The sequence below is a fragment of the Gallus gallus genome, chromosome 1, assembly GCF_016699485.2.
Source record: "Gallus gallus isolate bGalGal1 chromosome 1, bGalGal1.mat.broiler.GRCg7b, whole genome shotgun sequence".
Classification (NCBI taxonomy): Eukaryota; Metazoa; Chordata; class Aves; order Galliformes; family Phasianidae; genus Gallus; species Gallus gallus.
In genome coordinates, this window is record NC_052532.1 from 125,185,366 (window position 1) to 125,206,735 (window position 21,370).

At 40.6% G+C, this 21,370-nt stretch overlaps 1 protein-coding gene across 7 annotated transcripts in view; it reads right to left on the reverse strand.

Moving 5' to 3' along the window:
* The window catches only part of SHROOM2 (shroom family member 2), a 122,701-nt gene that overhangs the window by 13,439 nt on the left and 87,892 nt on the right, over positions 1–21,370 (reverse strand). For 3 of the 7 annotated variants that reach the window (XM_025146614.3, XM_004938410.5, XM_046909433.1), the window contains 2 exons: positions 4,883–5,644; positions 567–1,118 (listed from right to left, as the gene is read on the reverse strand). In XM_025146614.3, the coding sequence (XP_025002382.2) occupies positions 567–1,118; positions 4,883–5,644 (1,314 nt within the window). Of the gene's footprint in view, positions 1–566; positions 1,119–4,882; positions 5,645–8,134; positions 8,196–12,536; positions 12,646–13,146; positions 13,211–21,370 lie in introns of those variants that run through there. The other 4 variants (XM_046909437.1, XM_025146616.3, XM_046909447.1 and 1 more) reach the window with 4 other exon arrangements.

Below are 21,370 nucleotides of genomic sequence, written 5' to 3' on the forward strand. Positions count from 1 at the left end.
AATATAAAGTTCTATTTTAATAAATCATGCAAAGACTTCAGTGTCAGACAGGTATCCTTTCAGGCTGCCAAATGTAGGATAGATACTATGATTGAAGCTTTTTGGTTGTGGAACTATACATGCACTTTTCAACAAAGCTACAACTTAATTTGATAACTTAGTTCAGGAAAACAAAAGACCCATAGAATATAAACATCTTTCTGTGGAATTTTACATCTTTACTTTAAGTTGTCTTTGTAAATTTTCATCACATAATAATTACTGAAATACTGATCTTTTTTCTATCAAGTTACCAAACTGAAAATATCTAACTATAAAAATATCTAACTACTATGACAGGGAAGAAATAAATTATTCCTTAAATTGTCACGTTTTCAGCCAAGTGTCAGCTTGTACAACACTTCTTTTTCTGAAATTAATTATGTTTATTCTTGATTGTTATTCTAGCGAAAAACTCTTACAAAAGTTGCAAGGTTAAACAGGGAGATCTTCATCCCTCAGGAAAATTCATGCACCTTGGACAGCAGCTTGCAAGGAACTACTGGCCTACAGAAAGTGATACTCACTTCTCTTCTGAAATTTTTGGAGAAGGAACTTTTGGAAGGAGCTTCCTGCGCTGCTGAGCTTCTTCTAGGAGGTGTTCATCTTTTGGGAATATTCCAACCATCAGATCCATCGCTGTTTTTATTTTCACATTAGGATCCAGAATGTCTGCAAGAGATTTATCTCTTCCCACAATCTCTCTGGCTAGTTCCTCTGATTTCCAGTCTTCCAAGGTCTTCTCTTTGGCCTTTACATAGCTGACTACTGGCACAGCAGCACTGCTGTCCTTCAAGTTGTTCCCAGGTTCTTCAGCTGGTTGAGGGTCAGTTGGTTTGGTTTTGGTTTCTGGCTCTGGCTCTACACCTTGCCTGGTGTAAGCACAGAATCGTGAATAGGATTGCTCAGAAGTGCTGAGTGTTTTAATTTGGTCCTTTTCCAAACCGCTGGGTAAAGCAGGTGGCTCCATTGTACTCACAAGACTTTGCCGACTCTCCTTTTCTGCACTGCTCTCTGAATGAACTATCTTGATGGGAACCATTTTCACTGTAGTATTGTTGTCTATAACTCTTTCAATTCTAGAAAATGAAGAAAATGAATGAGAAACTTAAGAACCTTATATCTTAGTTCTTACCTACAAATCAGGGGAAGCCCAAATATAAAAATAGGCAGATAAAAGATCTAAGAAATACAACATTCCTTGTACCACATCTCAAATCCTAGAATTGTGTGTTTTCCATTTTTGCCTACACATTCTTAATAGCACTAAGTAGTTCTAGTATCAGCTTGGCACGATACTCACTGAACAGGACTTCTGTTCATTTCTGTGAACACAAGGGTCCAGCCTCAGGCCCTAGTTTTCAAATGGTGCTGTTGAACAATCTTTTGCTGCCACACATTCAGCGGACAGCATGCCTCGAGCTCAAACTCATTGGCTTCTTGCAGACTCAACAGCAGCTTCAGCTTTTGGCCTGACAAGTTATTTAGCTGTCTGGGTAGTTTCTGCTGCTCTCACATTAATTCTTAGCTCTTCCAAGGGAAAAGACAGCAGACCAGATGGAAGCATCCTGCATGCTAGGCCTTTGCTGAGCTGCAATAGTCACACACTAAAAACCCAAAAATCTCTCAAAACATAACTATGTGATTAAAAAAAAAAATAAATCTGTATTTGTATAATTTCCTAAGAGATACAGAAGTTTGGTAATTAGATCCCGCAGCTGCATCCTAGTTTTTTACCTACAGGAGTAAAATCAGCTACAGTAAAGGATAACATACACAATTCCGCATATTCCTTTTAAAGGAAGCTTATAGCCAAAATCGGGGCACCGTGTAGGACAAAGGGCCATCTTGGACATTCAAGAAAGAAAGCTACTTAAAGACATGGCTAAGATTTTAAATTGGACAATAACATGTTAAATAACATTACTAAAACATTTGTACTGTACGTAAACCATATAAGAAACTGAAGTCTAGTTTGGTGGTTTTGAGTTTGCAGAAAGTTTAAAATTATTGTCATAATGTGGGTTTGGAAGCTCTACAGCAAGTAGAACATTGCCTACTAGCTAAAATATCTAGTTTCATCTGGCTTGCTTGCTTGCCGCCTTCCATATAAGTGACCAAGACATACTACTAGCTTGTTTCCTCTAAACATGGGTGTGTCACTTTTCTTGAATATAAACTTATACTTTTCCGTGCTGTACTTTTCTTTTGCAAAGAACAGAAAAATCTATCTGACTTTGTCTTTTCCAGAAGAAGCATCTTATATTTTAAAAGTGTATTTGCTTCCAAATAGCCTCCTAGTAGACATTTATTTTCCTCAAGTGCTTTGGATGCATGCTTTTGCACACATTTGGGGCAGATTTTCTACCCTGTGTTGAACACTAAACAATTCTCATAGATTTCCAACCAAGCTTGGATAAGACAGTGCGGTACAGCAGTGACAGCAATGCAGGCACAGGCCACCATTTACTATTAATGTTCTGACATAGCCAAAAGAACACTTCCTTAAATGTGCAATCCTCCTTTGCACACCCTTTTGCCCTGGCTCCTCCACTGCCATCAAATGAGGGTTTTGCATTCAGGATGACTGTTATTTTCAAGAGCTTGCTCTCATCTCTGCTTTTCAGTCTGAGCTCCCTGTAAGTATAATTGCTCTCTTCATGCAATCTGGTGAAAATGTTCTTGGCTGAACCATGTTAAGTCACCCCCCTGCCTTTTAATTTATTTTTTTAATTAAAGCCTACACCTTTCAGATCCAACAAGGCTCCAGGAGGAACATATTTTGAATTTGAGGGAATTACAAAATCTGTGCGTAACTGTGGGAGGGACAGCTGGAAGAAATTAGATTAGTTGATGGCAATTCTTTACCTAAAATGATCTGCATCTCTTTTGGGACTCTAGGTACTTTCCTCTCAGCGTAGCATAAGATTGTATGAGTGTATGTTTACTGGAAATCAACTGATGCACTCTTTTCAGCTTTATCACAGCTAAATATTCTTCCCTGAAAATAACTGGGTTCTACGCTTGGCCAGTATTTTCTCGCATTATCTACCTAAAACATTGCAGGAAGCCTTGCACACTGACTCAGTTTACCTTGTTGAAAAACAAGACACCTTCCTCAAAGAAGAGTAAGCAGCTACATGCTGGCAACATCAACTATTGACACGTCTGAGAGCTCGCACACAAGGAACTAATGGAAGTACTAAGTCAAAACTAATTAATCACATATTAACATGAATCTACTTGACATTTTACTCATGTGAAATAAACATCATATAGAAGGTTCAAGATATGGCCTACAAGTCTTCCCATTTTTGACATTAACACCTGTTTTATTAAGTAATATAATTAGCAACTCAGCATGGATTTTAAGATCTTAAAATGTCAATGAAAGATATGCTGGGTTAGGTGCTTTCAAAACTACTTTCAAAATATCATCCAGATACGGGCATGTAATTAAGCACACCTCAGTGTGCATTTGAGCATTAAAGCTCAGCGAAAAGGAAGGCCGCACACAATTAGCCTTTTTTTGCATCCTTTGTGTCTATTCCTAAAACAGTACCTTACAGAAGTCACTGCTGTCACCTCCCTTAGCAGACAGGGGCTAGAGATCACACAACAACACTCAGCACTTTGTTTAGGATACTGTATTCTCTCTTTGCCTTAAAAACACTGCAGGGAGAAATTTCATTACTACCTCCTTTTAAAAGAGGAAATTTGTCAAGGCATGCTTAACATCCACAAAGTAAATTGAGTCGAATTTGCATCCAACATCCCTAGCCCCTCTAAACCTCCAAACTCACTTCATCAACTCAGGGCCTCCAGCTTGTTATCCAGGCAAAAACAGAATGAGAACTGATGTTGGCTCTAAGAGATTTGTTAAAAGCCAAATTAAGTCACTTTCTGCTACTGAAAATATCCAGGAAAAAAAAAAAAAAAAAAAAATGATTTATGCTTTCCGTGTCATACGGCATTGGAAAACAGGATGACACAGTCTATTCAATCATTTGCACTACAGTAAAGAAAAGCAACTCCGACTGCTTTTGCACAGAGAAACAATCTCAGCATTCAGATAGCTTGGATTTTTATTTTCATTCTTTAACCATGAATTAAAGTGCTGAAAGAATAATGAAAACTAATATTCTAGAGCTTCGCAGACAAGTTCATTATCTGGCAGGAGAATAACCTTTTATGATATGAACAACATATGACAATCACATAAATCAATTTCAGCTAGCTTGTCTAATCCTGAGTTTATCTGGACTGATATTCTCTTGCAGAACCTTCAGCCCACTTCAATATAGATAGCACTGCAGTCCCCTCAACAGACTAGCTGGAATGCCAAATTTCATTGTAAAAGGAACATGAAAATAGTCATAATTTGGCAGTACACCTTACTGTGTGAGCTTTCAAACCAGATGTTCTCACAAAGGATTACAGCTTCCCTTCCCATATCTGCTTTGTCCCTACAGTGATTCGTATTCACATGGAGCCTGAGGTAGAGGAAGTGCCAACGGTAAGCAAACATTCTGATTCTACCCAGACATGCATTGGAAAATCCATTAGAATCTAACCTTCTGTTTTCTACTATCTACCAGCTTTAACTCCTGAGCAGCATCCCTCATTATTAAGCATCAGCCAGCTAAAAGAAACCCCAGACCAGCTGAAGGATTTTAGTGGAATTTCACAGAAGTCTTAGGTCTTTTTAGGATATACTGGGAAGTTTTATGCTTAATGAACCCAAAGGATGTGCTCTTAGCACATAGAAATAGAACAGTCAACCATTAATAATGCCTAAGTGAGCGTAAGAGTATTAAAATAATAAAGCAATCAGGGCTAGTACCTGGCTGGGTTGTCATCCTGTACAGACACAGGAGGTTTATCAGTGAGCTTCTGTGGTGCAAACTGAGGAGAAGGGGACCTGGATGTCTCCATGTGAGGTTTCTGAAGGTACCGATACTTGCTGGAAGTTAACACGGATTTGGACTTAAGGTGCGTTTTTTCTTCTAAGTGCTGACAAACATTCTCTGTGGATGATGCCTGCAGAAGTTCCTGTGGATTATCACTCTTTAGTTTTCCATTGAAAGCCGTGGGACTCTCACAGAGAGATGAGTGATTCGTAAACACTTCAGCAGAGCTGGGGGAAGAGGATGGAAAGGGGCGGCTGGGTGCTGCCAGCAAGGATTCAGAAGAGGCACCAAGCGATGGTGCAGAATTATCTGGCCGCCTGTACTTATCTCTTTTAGGTGGTGGAGGCCTCTGAGGAGCAGGTCCACGTTTCTTATTGAGCAGTGCCGGCTCTGTTCTGTGATTTTCCTCTCCGGTGCCCTGGGACAGATGGGAGTGGTTCTCGTTCAAGGACTGTGGCTCAGAGCACGAGAGATGAGGCAAACTGCAGTCCTTGCTCTTCTCATTCACGTTTTCCCGAGAGTATCTGTAATCACTAGGCAATGTCCCAGATCTCCCGCGGCTTTCGTGAGACAAAACCGCCGGCTCTCTTGCATGCAAAGGTCTGACAGATGCCTTCCACTTGTGGCCTATATTCTGGTCCAGCTGATCCCTTTTTTCCCGTGGGTTTTCTCTTAGGGCCCCGATACCAGCTTGCCTAGAGAGAAGAAAACATCATTAGCATGCTGCTGTTTTATTACCGTGAGGCCACAGATGATCTAGGAGGCCTGAAAGCTTGAATACTGAGATCACATCAAACATTTAATACTAACTCCTGCAATTCAGAGTAAGTATACAGCACAAAAACATTCTCTGTGTTCTTAATCTAACATGATGAGTCAAAGCATAATGTCATGCTAAATTAGGGTATGTATCGTCACAGGATGCGACACAACCTTGAGTTAACCTGAGGCACTGCAGTGTACATGGCAGAGCTAAATGCACAGCAAAGCTGAAGCACTAATGTATGTGGCACAGCCAAACATGCTAATGTTTTTCTTCCATTTCTCTTCTAAAAAGTAATCCCACTTCTGTCCCAGAGTCACCAACGAAGTGCAGAAAATGTGTTTCTTGTGTACATGCAAAATTAATACTTTGATGTCACTTTAAATAAGAACTGAACACTATGAATTTTAATTACGGACTTTTGAGGATGAATTTTTAGATATCCATAACTGGAGAAAAATGAAGTGCAAACAAAATGTTTGCTGAAGCTAAATGTCAGCATAAATGACAAACAGTGGCCAAAAAGACCTTATTCTACACAGTGATATTTTTTATTTTATTCCAATTGTGTACTCTCTGTTTGTGTAGTCAGGCAATGGGCTTTAGCAGCTCCAGGCTTGTGCTCTGCCACAAGATATGTAGTTCATTTGTCTTTGTCAGATAGAGACAGACTGAGAAAGACAGAAAGGCAGAAGGAGAGAAGGAAGGGAGGGAGGAAGGGGAGAGAGAGAGAGATTGAAAAAATAAAGTACCTCTGGAACCCTGAAAGGAGACAGGTTTGCGCTCTGCTAAAGGAGGCTGAGGAGACACTGACAGATTAGAAAAGAAGCTGCTTAGAAAAGTAAAAAGCTTTAGAGAATTACTAATGTCTTGTGCTACTGACAGCTCTGGGCTCTGCATTTTGATGGGTCCATCCTTTAGATGTGCACTGCCCAAGCTGTCCTTTGAGGGGACTGTGAAAGAGTCATCTTTCCCAGCCTATTTGTAAAGTAAGGTTAACTGCAATTTCCAATATAAGCAAGTTACTGAGCTTACCGTACCAGTTTTGAACGTAAGTATGTAGGTGGTTAACATCAGTATATATGAAAATTACATTTCAGACAAGAGAAGAGCAAACAAGTAATAGGTTAGAGACATCATGAATTCAAGACAAAAAGAAAAGGAGAATTAAACATCGTGTTACTATTTTAATTAAGTTCAAAAAATAAACGTAAAAAAAAAAAAAGCTTTATGGAAAGACAACAAATTAAAAGCTCTATTTTTCACATCTGTATGAATAAAATAGCATTGCCCTTCTAAGAGAGATGGCTTTTTCTCCATTTACTTCCCAAGTCTCTCTCATGCGGTGTTAAATTTTTAAATTCAACTTCAACATGTGCATTTTTGATTTAACATGAATTAAGAGATGAATATTGTTTCAAGTTAGATCTCCTCATACTGCTCATAACTAAGCGCAGCTGGTTCAGAAAACTTCAAGTTGTCGGACAAATTTTGAGTCAATCCTATTTTATAAAGACAGTATTTACTGACTGCCATTTTAACACCAGACTAAGGATAGCCTTGTTAAATAAAATGTTTTAAGGCCAGAAAGACCAAGGCCCAAGCATGGCCACTGCTATTCAGATTTGGTTACGTGGCATCTCTGGAGTCAGCTGGTTTTCCCCAGGGTGCTCAATGTAAGCAGAACTGGGCCTGTAAATGGTTCCCCTAATTTTAATGGAAATATTTACCAAATGAAGTCTTCAGGCATTAAGTATGAAGCGCTGTGTTTAAATCAGCATTCTTCCTTGTCTTGATAACCTATGCACAGCCTAATTTTCTTCTAGTTAACCTATGCCAAAAAAAAAATCATGCTTCCCTATTCATCTTCACATACATAAGCCATATTATTACACAGTATAATAGCTGTACTTAGGTGCACATAAAAATCAAGGGCATGGCACAAAATGTTGCAAAGACAAATGACATGCAGTATCTCGGCCAGTCTGCAAAGTACACGTTGAGTTTAACATGCACATCAGAAGTGGCTGTGCTGGTGGAAGCAAAAAGGAGCACACCACTAATCTGACACGTTTACATACCCAAAGCAAGTAGCACAATTTGTTTACTGTTACCCTGGCTCACAAGGAATGAATGCTTTGTAGTCCTGTCACCTTACAGAAATAAAGTACGAGGAAATAAGGAGTCACAGCACAGATGAATTTAGATACACTATGGTTGCAAACATGGACATAAAATTAAGTGATTCCATACGTGCTTTCATACACTTTGCAGAAAATTAATCAAACATTATGCAGTGCCACAGAAAATGGGTTTTGGAAAAGGTGGCTACATTCAACACTGAGGCTAGTTTGCATTCAGTGTGGGTGGATCTTCATGCAAAACATGCTTATCACCTTATTTTGGAAAGATTTCAGCTTACTGTTCAGAAAGGAGGAAAAGAAAGCAAGCTTCAAGCCCCGGGAGAACACAGTGGAAAGAACCTGCAAAGGTGTTAGATTATTATCAATAGAAAGAAGTCCACTGAGCTACTCAGAATCTGTCTGTGCTTCATGTAATGGTACGCCAAAATACAGCCAATTCAGAAATGAGGCCCACAGAATTATTTAGGGATAACATACCGCGCTGAAACAACCTCATCTACAAGCAAACATCACAAAGCAAGAGAGGCAGTAAGAACATGACTACTGATTTAATTACAGTTTTCATTCTAGATAACAAAATGTTCATAATAAAAACCTTTAAAGTATTTTCAAACCCAAAGCTTCCCAATCCCCACGACACAATGCCACAATATCCAAGTGCCAGAGCCCTTCCAACACAATGAAGACGGGATGGCTACTGCCATGTTCCTCATCCTTGGCAGGCTGTAATGTTCCAGGTTTGATAGTCAGGCTTCTTATACCGTGCACTTACCCTGAACTGTAGAAGAATTATAATCAACAGATTTATGCTGATGATACTCAGCGGTATTCAGGAAGAGCGAATCTAGCACAGAGGGCTAACACAAACATTTCCTACAGTACCTGCTTTGGGTATTTAACGCATGCAAGTGCCCAAGGTAATTAAGTACAGGAGCTTTCATATATCTAAACTGGGGTGGAGGCGGAACAAAAGTACTTCCAACTGAAAGAAAAGGAATCGCTTTGTTTTCAAGAACCTTGTTTAGAATAGGGTTCGGCTCTTCCAGAGGCACACAGCCATCCATCAGCTGGTTCAGCTCTGTGGCTCATGTGTTTCCGTCATTGGTTATAGTCACTCAACAGAATAAGGAAGCCCACCACGACAGTGGAAAGATACATCTTTAAAAATGACATTAGTATTTTCTTCCCAAATAGAGAAGCGTATCTCCCAGCTGCCTTTCAGCATTGTTAGCTCCAGGCATCCACACTGAGTGCTGAAAAGCCATGGAAATTCTCCGGGAAACCCAACAAAGCCTCCTCCTCAGTTCTGCCACCTCCCAGTAATAATATAACAACAATGTACACGATACACACGCACGTGCTAACAGAGCATGCTAGCAGAGTCAATGAGCATTTACCAAAATGAATCATTAACTATAGATACCTATCAGATGGATAACATTTTTGGTTGCCATAAAAAACAATCCAAAACTACTTCCTTCTTTTGTCCCATACTCAGGATTTGACTAAGTCAGGACATATATGTAGAATGATCTGATTGAACGCTGTATCTCAATAAATAGGAATCAATCCAGTCAATCCAACATATCTGATTTTTAGTTCTTTACAGTTTCTTGAGAATGCTTCAGGTCAAGCTCAAGCCAAACAGTGCCACAAGATGGTCCAACTTGAAAATCCCAGACTAAATAACCTTGGCAAAAATTGATCAGCTAACATGTTAAAAAGATACTGTTGGTTGAAGACCTCAACTATATGCAAAAGTGTAACTATAAAACTTAAGAACAGTTATGTAAGCAACAATGTGTACTCCAGTACCTTAACTGGCAAAAGAAAGCAAATGGAGTAGCTGTTTCTGATTTAGCTTAAATTCCTTCTGAAACACTACAAGCTACCCTAGAAAAAAGGCCTTCCTACCTAAGCAAAAATCCTCTCTGAGAGTCCTCATTCTACAACAACTCTCTCATACTCAAGGCCACAGTTTTGCAATCCTTTCAAGCTGATCTAAATGCAGATATTTTGCCTAAAGAGGCAGCCACAGTCTACTCCAATTTTGTCTTCCTGCTCTCTTCATTGTATTAACAGTAGAAATTTTACAACCCCACAGAAAATTGGATCAAGGAACTGACCTGGCTCAAAACAGATAATTATGTGGCTTACAGCAATTGTGAAACAGTCTTTCCTTATGCCAAAACCCTGTTTATAGGCAGAGTCTTTGCCGTTATGCCGCTTTTTCAGCTGTGAACTTTATGCGCTGAAACTATGCTTTCATTTGTGTATTTGCATAGCACTTTGCACAGTGGGATCCGAAAGCACTTGTGCAATAGCCTGCAAATAATAAGTAGTTTCTCCCAACCAGTACAGTTCTGCCTGAGACCACAACAGGATGCTACAAAGTTAGAACACGATGCACAGGAAAAAGTTAAGGGCCTACCTGTGAGCCAGATGTTTAGTATCACATTTCAATCCAAACTGATACAGTCAGTGCAGTCTAAGAGATTCAACTCACGCTAAAGGAGCCTCTACAAGCTAGTTGTCCATTGGTGGGAGATCGACTTAGTTACCCAAACGTTTCAGAAACTTCCATCACTGAAAGACATACACCCGCACAAGAGCTGGTAGCTCCACGCCAAGTGGGACTCACTAGGCCAACCTCAAGTTTCTCCAGACACCTGCACTTCTCCAATTGAATCAAGCTCAAGATTTCTATGGATTATACCTACAGTAGGCGCTTCACTTTCATGCAGATATCTGCTTAGATTTGGGACTGAAATCCTCATCTGAGTCCCACACACTTTTTCTTTCAGGGGCTCCAGTAGCAGCCATTAAGGCTTTGACACTCAAACTGGTTTTGCTGCAACAATGGTAAGGAGTCAGTGACACAACACCACAGTCTGAATGTCCAACACAAGGGAAATTATTACCAGTGGTCCATTTTTCTTTAAAGCACTGTGTCTGCCATCAAGACTGACTCTGTGGGCAGTTATAATATAATAGGCACTATAAACAACATAGAGGATATGAAAACAAACCAGACCTAAGAGTATGAAGTGACACAGAAATTTTAAACAAATTCACAGAATAAAGCATCCTCTAGAACATACGTAATTCAATGACCATGATGATGACTGTATCACAACAATTACTTCTAAAAGAGGCACAGCACAGAAGCCACTACAAGGAAGGAGAGCTGTTTGCTGCCTTGGTCTGAGAAGACAGATGATGGCAACTAGCATCCCAGAGCCACTACCCATGCAGAAGGTCTTAAAATGAAAACATGCCTTGAGATTAAAAGAATAATTAATGCTGATCTCTTGCTCCCTCTCTCTCAAAAAAGATGCCCTGATACACAGCAGAAGACAACACAAGGTACAAAACCAGCAAGATATTTCACAGAGTTCACCCCATAGCACATCCCTGTTACACTACAACCCACTTATGATATACCCTGGTTTTCCAACTCCTTTTTACAATGCCTGTTAATGTTATCTGGGTCTGATGGCAGCTATCTGTTCAGTCACACTAGATACTGCTTAGCTGTTGCACCCAATGTGATAAAACAAAATGTCACTTTAGCTTAACAACCCCTATGTAATCACCTGGCTTTATCACAGAAATATGATTACAGGTCCTGTTCATCACTCTGTCTGTCCTACCAGAATTTTGCTCATGTCTGGCCTGCATGGCAATATACACGACAATGGATTTTCATTTCACATTCTTTCTAAAAGCACTACCTCTCTCCCCATGAAAATCAGATCTAAATTTAACAGACCTACACTAATTCTGCAGCCTGTAAGCAAAGATATGATATTGATGAGTAAAATGTAGGCCAGTCAGTCAGGGATAACAGCACAATGCATAGGTCCACAAGAAAAAAAAATAATCAAATGTGATCAAAATGATTTTTCATGCAGCATAGGAGTCTTTATGCAGGAGGGAAGAATACTGTGGGAAAGGGTAGAGGAAGAGATGTTATTCTTTCATTAGATCAGAAAATAACAGTCCCTCCTCCATTTTGCAGCACATCAAATATCAGTGATAAAAAAAAAAAAATCACGTTTTTATGGCTGTTTTCTTACTTCCTTTATCTATTGCATGTCTGCCCTAGCACACAGTGGACTGCCTGCATGGATTTAAAATGACTTCTGCTCCCATGAGCAAACCAGTTAATATGCTCTGTACTTACACACCGAATTCAGTCACTAGAATACCCCAACAGTATAACCAGAGCCATGATATTACAGAAATGGCAACCACTGCAGAGACAAAAGGCAATACTTTCAAAGAATGCTAACAAGGATATCACATTCCTGTTAAAAATAGCTGAAAGAAAAAATGATTTTTTTTGCTAGTTTATTCAAAAAAGCTACATTCCAGTTGCCATTCTTATGATTTTTTTTTTGAACCTCTAGATTTTTTTTTTCTGACATGCTGTTGCTATTTTCTTGTTTCTATCACTACTGAAAACAGCTGCTTGCAGCTGAACAAAAATGCAGTAACAGGAGCTATAAAATGAAACACTTTATGAATAATAGCTAGGTCACCTGGGTGTCTCAGTCAGGCACCAAAATGAACACACAGCTCACCCCTAAAGACAAAAATCCCAAAGAGTTACTGAATTTAATTAGCATGCACACGAACCCATTTCAATAGCCACCTTTCACTCAGCGCTGCACTCACCGCTTGCTTCCAGCAGTCACATCCACTTCTGCTCTCCCAGCCACTATCTCCCGCTGCTGCGGAGCGGTCTCCGGGTGAGCCTGCGCTCAGAGCTTGCCAGGAAAGTGATGGGCTGGGAAGCTCCCGTACCACCCCTCGCCGGGAGGAACCCCGAGCCTGGCACCCTCAACCAGAGCAGCAGCTCTGCAGCTCGGTGCAGAAAACAAACGTTTCTGAAAGGCACTGCCGTCTAATTCCAGGGTGCGTTATGCCAACTGTGAAAACAAAAGCTGCTAAAAACAGCGCGTGTGCAGGGACACATGCACACAGAGCATCTTAGCTGGAATCAGCTCACATTTTCTCCCCTATTCTCCTAAAACATCAGTCAATACAACAGGCATTTACACTAAGAGAAATAAAATCCTGCACCGAGCATTGCATCATTCCTAGTTTGTTACTGTAGCTTCTGCTGATAGAGACAGAAAACACAGCATGTACTCAGAGAACAAAAGAAATACTGTATGAATCCATACTGCAATATTCTGTCCAGAACAGAGGGGAAAAGCTCCCCAGGGCTCGTGCATCCCACTGTCTCTTCAGCACTCAAGCACCAAACATAAGGCAGCCTTACCAGGATTACAGATGTTTACCCGCATTCACTGGAGATGGGAGCTTTGCATCCCTGCAAATGCGCCAGTCAGCTCGAAAGCTTCACAGAGCTGAATGCGTCTCAACCTCTGCCTCTCATTTACTGTAACACAGAGGATTTTCAAAGCCATGCCTCACAACAGCTGGCTTGTTTTTGCCTGCTTCCCATGATTGACAAGTTCATACAAGCTCCGTCAACTTTAACCTTGATAAGTGAAGGCTTGGTCTGTATTGTATGTTACATCATCAGAAACTTCTGACCTCAGGGAAAAGATCTCAGAGACTTCAAAGCTTTTCCCTTCCCCCACCTCCCCACCCTCATCTCCTGGTTTTGGTTATAAAAGAAAAAAAAAAAGGATTCTAAAAGTCCTTTAATTTTTTAGGGGTTTTTCATCCCATTTGTGAAAGTCATGATCTGCGCTTCAGCAATAACAGCTCCGCAAATGTGAAGTATTTGAAATGGTTACAAAAGATGGGCATATTACCAGGTTCCTTTCTGAACAACATTCAAATAAGCAAGTCTTTAATTTTAGAAGTGAGTCTTCATTAACAGCCCTCCAGCATGATTTTTTTTGCATGTGCTGTGTGTACAGGCACTCTTCTTGCAGGAGGTTCTGCAGGGAAAGAACTCAACGCACTCGTGCGTATTACCACCCCCACACTCCATCTTAAGATGCACCACGGCCTTCATGAGAGCAAAGCTCCAGTTTTGTTCCTGTTTTCTGGAAGAACACCTTAGAGACTCAGAAAAGCCGTGGAAAAGGCTTTAGCATGCATTATAAAGTCATTTTAGAGGATGACTACTTGAAGAGGAAGACAGGATTTAAGCTGTACATAAAATCACACACAGACACACAGTGGTTTGATATTATTATACATCGTGGAGAGACAGTTAATCCCGTCCACTATTTTGTTTCCCAGTGCTGATGATTTGATTTCAATACACAGAAAGAAAGACTTCAAGAAAACTCATTCCGTCTTCACTGTTTACATAAAGCAAAGCAACTGGTTAACAGACGGTAACTGTTGTCCCACACAGAGAAATGGAAAGTAGAGCTGTTACATTATTTTTACACAAGGCTTTACTGAAATTTACTGGTGCAAACTGCCTCATGCGTGATTGCAAATCACAGCTCATGCTGCCCGAGGGCCTATCAGAGATGGCGAACATCTCACAGGCTAACTCTTACTGCAAGGACAGTAAGTCACTCCATGTGTTCTGCTGTGCTGAAGAGACAAATCAATCAGCTGTTTCCAAAATGTTTTCCCCTGAGTTATTTAGGGGACAATAAAATCTGTAATATATCAGCTTATGATGCTTTTATAGGTGTAACCGCTACAGAGTACCTCTAATCTTCTCATATCATTAGAATAGCTGCTAGAAGATAGCTGGATATCAAGTGATGTAACAAGAATTTAGTCTCTGGGTAGTCTTCATTCTAGTCCTCTTTCCAGGAAAAGCAATACAACCACACCAGAACAACAGCAAAAGGAATGAAAGCTTACAAAATGATCTCTGTTCCTCTCTCCAGAAGAGATTTCTCATATGACAATTCTCTTTATCACATCCAGTTTTAGTGCATCCAGAACGGCATCTTGGGCTTCTCCAGCTTCTACCACTTGTCAACACTCTCTTTTGGGGGTGAGGAATCACAGTACCCTTAGAGTTGGAAAGAACCTTTAAAGGTCATCTAGTCCAACTCCCCCGCAATGAATATGGACATGCACAGCCTGATCGGGTCACCCAGGGCCTGATCCAGTCTCACCTTGGAAGTCTCCAGGGACAGGGCATCAACCATATCTCTGGGCAACCTGTGACAGTGCCTCACCACCACCCCCACTGTAAAAGTTTTTTTCCTTATATCCAATCTAACTCAATTCTCTTTAAGCTTGAAACTATTTCCCCTTGTTCTGTTACAGCAGACCCCTGCTAAAGAGTCTGTTCCCTTCTTTCCTGTAGCACCCCTTTAGATATTAAAAGGTCGCTATCAAGTCACCTCAAAGCCTTCTCTTCTCCATCCTGAACAGTCCCAGCTCTCTCAGCCTGTCCTTGTAGGAGAGGTGTTCCATACTTTGGATCATTTTTGTGGCCCTCCTCTGGATGCACTCCAACAGGTCTGTGTCCCTCCTGTACTGAGGACTTTACATCTGGACACAGCAGTCCAGTTGAGGTCTCACCAGCACAGAGTAGAGGGGCAGGATCACCTCCCTCAACCTGGTCATGCTTCTTTTGATGCAGACCAGGATATGGTTGGCTTTCTGGGCTGTGAAGGCACACTAATGGCTCACGTCCAGCTTCCCATCTGCCTGTACCCTCAGGTCTTTTTCAGAAGGGCTGCACTCAATCCTTTCATCTCCAAGCTTGTATTGGTACTGAGGGTTGCCTCAACCCAGGTGCAAGACCTTGCATTTGGATTTGCTGAACCTCATGAGGTTCTCCTGGGCCCTCTGCTCAAGCCTGTCCAGGTCCCTCTGGATGGCATCCCCTTCCTCTGGTGTGTTGACTGTACCCAACCGCTTGGTGTCACCTGCAAACTCGCTGACCCTACTGTCGATGTCACTGATGTAGATATTAAAGAATATCAGTCTCAGCACCAGTCCCTTGGGGACACCACTTGTCATCAAACTCCATCCAGATGTGGAGCCATTGATGACCACTCTCTAGACTCAATCCTGCAGCAAGTTCTTCGTCCTCTGAACATTCTGCCCATCAAGCCCTTATTTTCCCAAATTGGAGAGAAGAATGCTGTGGGGTACTGTGTCAAAGGCCTTACTGAAGTGCAGATAGATGATATCAGTGGCTCTTCCCTTGTCCATCGATGTGGTGACACCATCATAAAAGGCCACTAGGTTGATCAAGCAGGATTTGCTATTGGTGAAGCCATGCTGGTTCTCCCATATTGCCTCCCTTTCTTGCATGGGCCTTAGCATAGCTTCCAGAAGGATTTGCTCCATGATCTTTCCCAGCACAGATGTCAGACTGACAGGTCAGTAGTTCCCAAGGTCATCAGTTTTACCCTTCTTAAAAATGGATGTGATGTTGCCTTTTTTTCTAGTCAACAGGGACTTCACCTGATTGCCATGACATTTCAAATATCATTAAGAGTGACTTGGTGACTACATCAGCTAATTCCCTCAGGACTCTGGGATGCATCTCATTGGGACCCATAGACTTGTGGATGTGGACTCACAGACTGGTGTCCTAGTACACTAAGACATGCATCTGACCATCTCTGGGCTGAGCACCGCTAGAAGAGTTAATGGGAAGGCAATGGGAGTAGCCTGTAAAGATGGAAAGCGATCTGTACTGCAAGACTAACCCATCATGTAAGATGAAAAGAAAGGATGGATGCATCTTGCAAGAGAGTGTGGAAGGGTAAATACTGGAACCAGGAAATAACAGTGACAGAAAGCATCTTCCTTAGCTCTCATTTAGCCACAACCAATCCTAGATCACAAAATAATACATTTGGGCCACTCTTGAAGAATCACAGATCTCTGGACTCAAGAAGCCCTGAAAGTTTTGAAGTGGACAACAGACAGAAGGAACAGACTACTACAGTTGGACAGTCCAGCATACAACTCCTGACTTGAAAGGAACCTGGTTCAAAACTTTGCCACTGAAGAGCTACCCTGTGCCAGAGGCCATATATATTTAGATTAATCATTCTTGAAGGAGTAAGAATCCACACTGTGGTATTTAGTTTTGAAAATGGCATCTACATAACAGAGAGGAATATATTTAAAAGGAACAAACCAGATGGTGTAATGCTAAGAAATAACATGTGACTGAAGATACAATACATGAAACTCAGAGAAAATGCATAATATCTACCAAAGAAGCAGACCACTTTTTTTCCTCCCCTCTCTCCCTCTTCCCCTCAAAAGGTTGAATTAAAAAATAATTAAAATGGCATCCACCAGGGAAATTAAGTCCCATCCAAATAATGAAAAATCAGAACTGCTCTAGCAAAACAAGAGACTAAATTACAATTTCTTAAAGGTTCTAGGATTAAAAAAAAACAAAACAAAACAAAAAACAAAACAACAACAACAAAAAACCATGAGTAATAGTAAGAGTACTAAGAAAATAAACACATAGGATAAAATATACATGACTCCCTTCATATCTGCGTGAGCAAAGAACGGCTCTTGTAGGAATTATTTTCAGCTGGGAAGGTACCAAGCAATGCTGTTCACAATTAAGTGGGTAGTCATGAGTTACCAGGTCTAGACGGTAATTATCTTAGACTCACAGAGGCAATTGCTAAAACAGTATCTGTGATATAGAACTATCCATTCATATGATATTTTGACAGCTGTTTGAGCAAAGTGATGTTTGTGGAAGGAAGATCTGAAGGTGGTAAGGAGAAAAAGAGGAAGAAAACAATAGTAAAAAAAAGATATATATTCATTATGAACCTTCAGTATTTCAGATCTGTAAACTTAATGTCTAAATTAACCAAAGAAGTAGAAAGTGTATTAAGAGATTCAGCAGATGTACTAACTAGTATGTTAAAATGACTGCTATCCATTTGGGCCTGCGCAGAAAAGCTATGCCTCACATGTTTTACTCTTCATAGAAAGGTTACCTATATCCATGGACAACAGCGATCTGCATGACAGACTATTCAGATTTCTAGAAGATTCTCATCACCAGATGCTCCTAAAAATTTAACTGCGATGGGACATGATGAACAGCAAGGATTTCAGTATGTCTGACTTACAAAATGAATGAAAAAAAAGGGTAACAGGTGTTGCTAGGAGAAATTCCTATAACTGAGTGAATGGGCTACAAAACAATAGATTATATTCAGATTTAATAAATGCAAAGTAACCCTTAGGACTTTGGTGTGAGACACTGCAATGGATGAACTTCATGAGGGGCCCACTTCCTAAGCCCACCACGGTCCCTCTGGATGGCATCCCTTCCCTCCAGCAAGTCAGCCACACCACACAGCTTATCATCCATGACAATGAAACATTGTAGAATCATCAAGGATGGAAAAGATCATCCAGTACAACTGTCCACCTATCACCAGTATTTCCCCACTAAACCACCTCACCACCTCCCTGGGGAGCCCGTTCCAGCGCCAGACCACTCTCTTGGAGAAGTTTTTCCTAACATCCAACATGAATCACCTCTGGAGCAACTTGAGGCCATTCCCTCTTGTCCTTTCATGAGTTACATGGGAGAAGAGGTTGACCACGACCTCATCAACCTCCCTTCAGGTAGTTGTAGAGAGTGATAAGGGTCTCCTCTGAGCCTCCTCTTCTACAGACTGAATAATCTTAGTTCCCTCAGCCCATAATACTTGCACTCCAGACCCCTCACAGCTTCACTGCCCTTCTATGGACACGCTCCAGGGCCTCAATGTCTCTCTTGTAGCGAGGGGCCCAAAACTGAACACGGTACTTGAGGTGCAGCCTCATCAATGCTGAGTACAGAGGGACAATCACTTCCCTGCTCCTGCCGGCGACACTATTTCTGATACAAGCCAGGATGCCACTGGCCTTCTTGGCTACATGGGCACACTGCCGGCGCTTGTTCCGCTGAGCGTCAACAAAAACCCCCAGGTCCGTTTCCTCTACAGTTTTCCAGCCACTGTGCCCCAAGCCTGTAGTATTGCCTGGAGTTGTTATCTTATGAATTCATAGTGCACCATAAGTTGTTGCAGTTCTCCCACAGTTCCAAAAGGAACATAAGAGGCTGTGGAAATACAGAGAGGGGGCCAATAAAGATGGGAAAGAAATATGCATTAGCTCTCACAGGGAAGATAGACACACTCCCCCCTTCAAAAAGAGATGCTTTTCCTCACATCATTACAAAAAGCTACTGATGGATGTCAAAAGTCAACGTGGGTCCAAAACCAGTAAGATACTTTTCTGAAAGACAAATTGATCAAGTGCTTTTAACCACTAATACTTAAGATTGCATCTGTTAGATGCAGGTAACCAGAGGCTGGGCAAGAATCCCCAGAAGCACAGTTCCATGCCAGACTTGTTTTTATTGTATCTGAGCATCTGCTACTGTTCAGTTAGACAAAGGAAACTGGAATGGGCAAATGTTTAGCCTGTCCTAGCATGACTTTTAAGAATCAACTTCCATCAAATACATCAGTGCTTCTACATTACAGTACCTTTAAGTGTGATAGTTATTTAGCTATTATTAGTCGGTCAAATACATTAGTATACTGGAAAGGCATAGTGGTTCATGGCAATGAAACCTCTAACAATTATCAGTATTTATAGATAATTCAGGAAAACAAAAGATGGCTGGGAACATCTAATACATGAATACACACTGGTGGTTGCTCACTCCTCTGTTGTCTCTACACATGTGAACCACAGAAATGTTTTTTCAGACTAGGACAATACATACTTTAAAACATGCATGAGACAGTCCTGGATCATTCATTAGACCATATCACACATATGATGAGATCAGTGGCAAAAAGGTGGCCTGACAGATGTATTACCTATCCACATCTTAAAGAAATGGTAGTGTAAACAGACAGGGCTTTAGCAGCTTGTATTCTTACAGTCTTGTTAGCAACTAAGAGCCTGGGAGGAGGATAAGCATCTTGGCTCTCCTTCACTTCCTCCAAATGATGACAAAGAGCTGCATAAAACCTGCAAGTAGGGGAAAGCTGCATATTTGTTTATTTATCTTACTTCTTTAAAGTCAGGGGTTCAGACATCTGAAGCATTACTTCAATCAAAAAGGTATGTTTGGGCTGTGTGAAAAGCATGTATTCTCACTTTAATTCAAACCAATTTCTGTCAAAAAAAGATCACTTAAACCTTTATCGAAGTCCTCATTATACTCAAAGTTGATTTTAAAAAGAAGACACTTCACAAGCTCTTGAATGAAACAATTGCATGGAAATTGCTATTACACTGTACATTAGATCAGAAAGTAATTGCGTATATATACTTTTTTCCCTATGAATTACTACATGTTAGGTAATTCCATACTCAGCAAACCAATAAAGAATAGTTATTTTCTTTAGAAGAGTTCACGTGAAAAATATTAGCAGCTGTAGGTAACACATAAGGCAGAAAACTTTGATCTTTTGCACCATAAAATATTGAGACTCGCTATTTCCATGCAGGAAATGTTTACCATAGTCATTTTTCACTGATGTCTAAGGAACCAGTTATCCAATATCACACAATTTTTTCCTTAGGAGGAGAAGGTAGGAGAGTGAAAATATTACACTTTTACACCTCTGGTGATGTCCTGATAAGCCCTCTAATGACCGAGATTCATTCATCTTGCTATTTTCCTTCCACTTCATTCTAGCAATGCACAGGCAGTAAAACAGATTTTAAGTTTGTATTCTTTATTTATATACAAAAATGCTATTATCTATATACAAAATGCCTGCAAGCAGAGTTCTGCTTAACTATTTAAGCAAACGGTCCTTCTGCTATATATAAAAAGGAAACTCCCTTCAAGTCTTGCATTTCAATAGCTGAAGTTCACAGTTAAGTAGATACTACTATTGAATATTGCTACTTTTTGTTTGACAGTAGGGTAAAAAAAATAACCTAAAACTTAAAATTAGTGGAGCTATAAAAAAATGGGTAGTTTCTAAGAATATTTCCAGTGTCTAATTTATTTTCCAATGTCTAACTTACTTTTTTTTTTCCACATGAAATTACATGAGAACTACAGCTGCCCACAGACGTCATGTTGATTTTTCTTCTGCTAGCCAGCCCTTACAGCTATGTGGTCCCAACTGCTATAATGGATACAGAACAAGCTCAGAGAAAATTATCACAACATACATACATGTTCTATAAGCATGTGCAGCATAAGCATATGCTTCACATACATATAAACACATATAAGCGAAGTATCATCCCTTTGTAAATCCTTTTCCATCTCACTTGAGTCAGAAGGCATGAGATTATTCACATTCCTGCATAGTTAAGATCCTTCAAGGATACAAGGGCATAGTGCAAGGGCTGCTCCGAAAATAATGCCTCTCATTTTATTATACTAGCACACAACGTCAGAGGCAGATGGTGGTATGGCAGTAGAGGCTGAACCTTCCCACCAATATTCTGTTACATGTTGTTGCTGTGTGACAGATGGTAGCAGAGGGGCACTTTGACAAAACAGAATCTGAAGTGAAAACGTGCATGAAGCGAAGGTGTGCCACTGAATTCTTCTACATAGTAAAAATGGCATGAACATT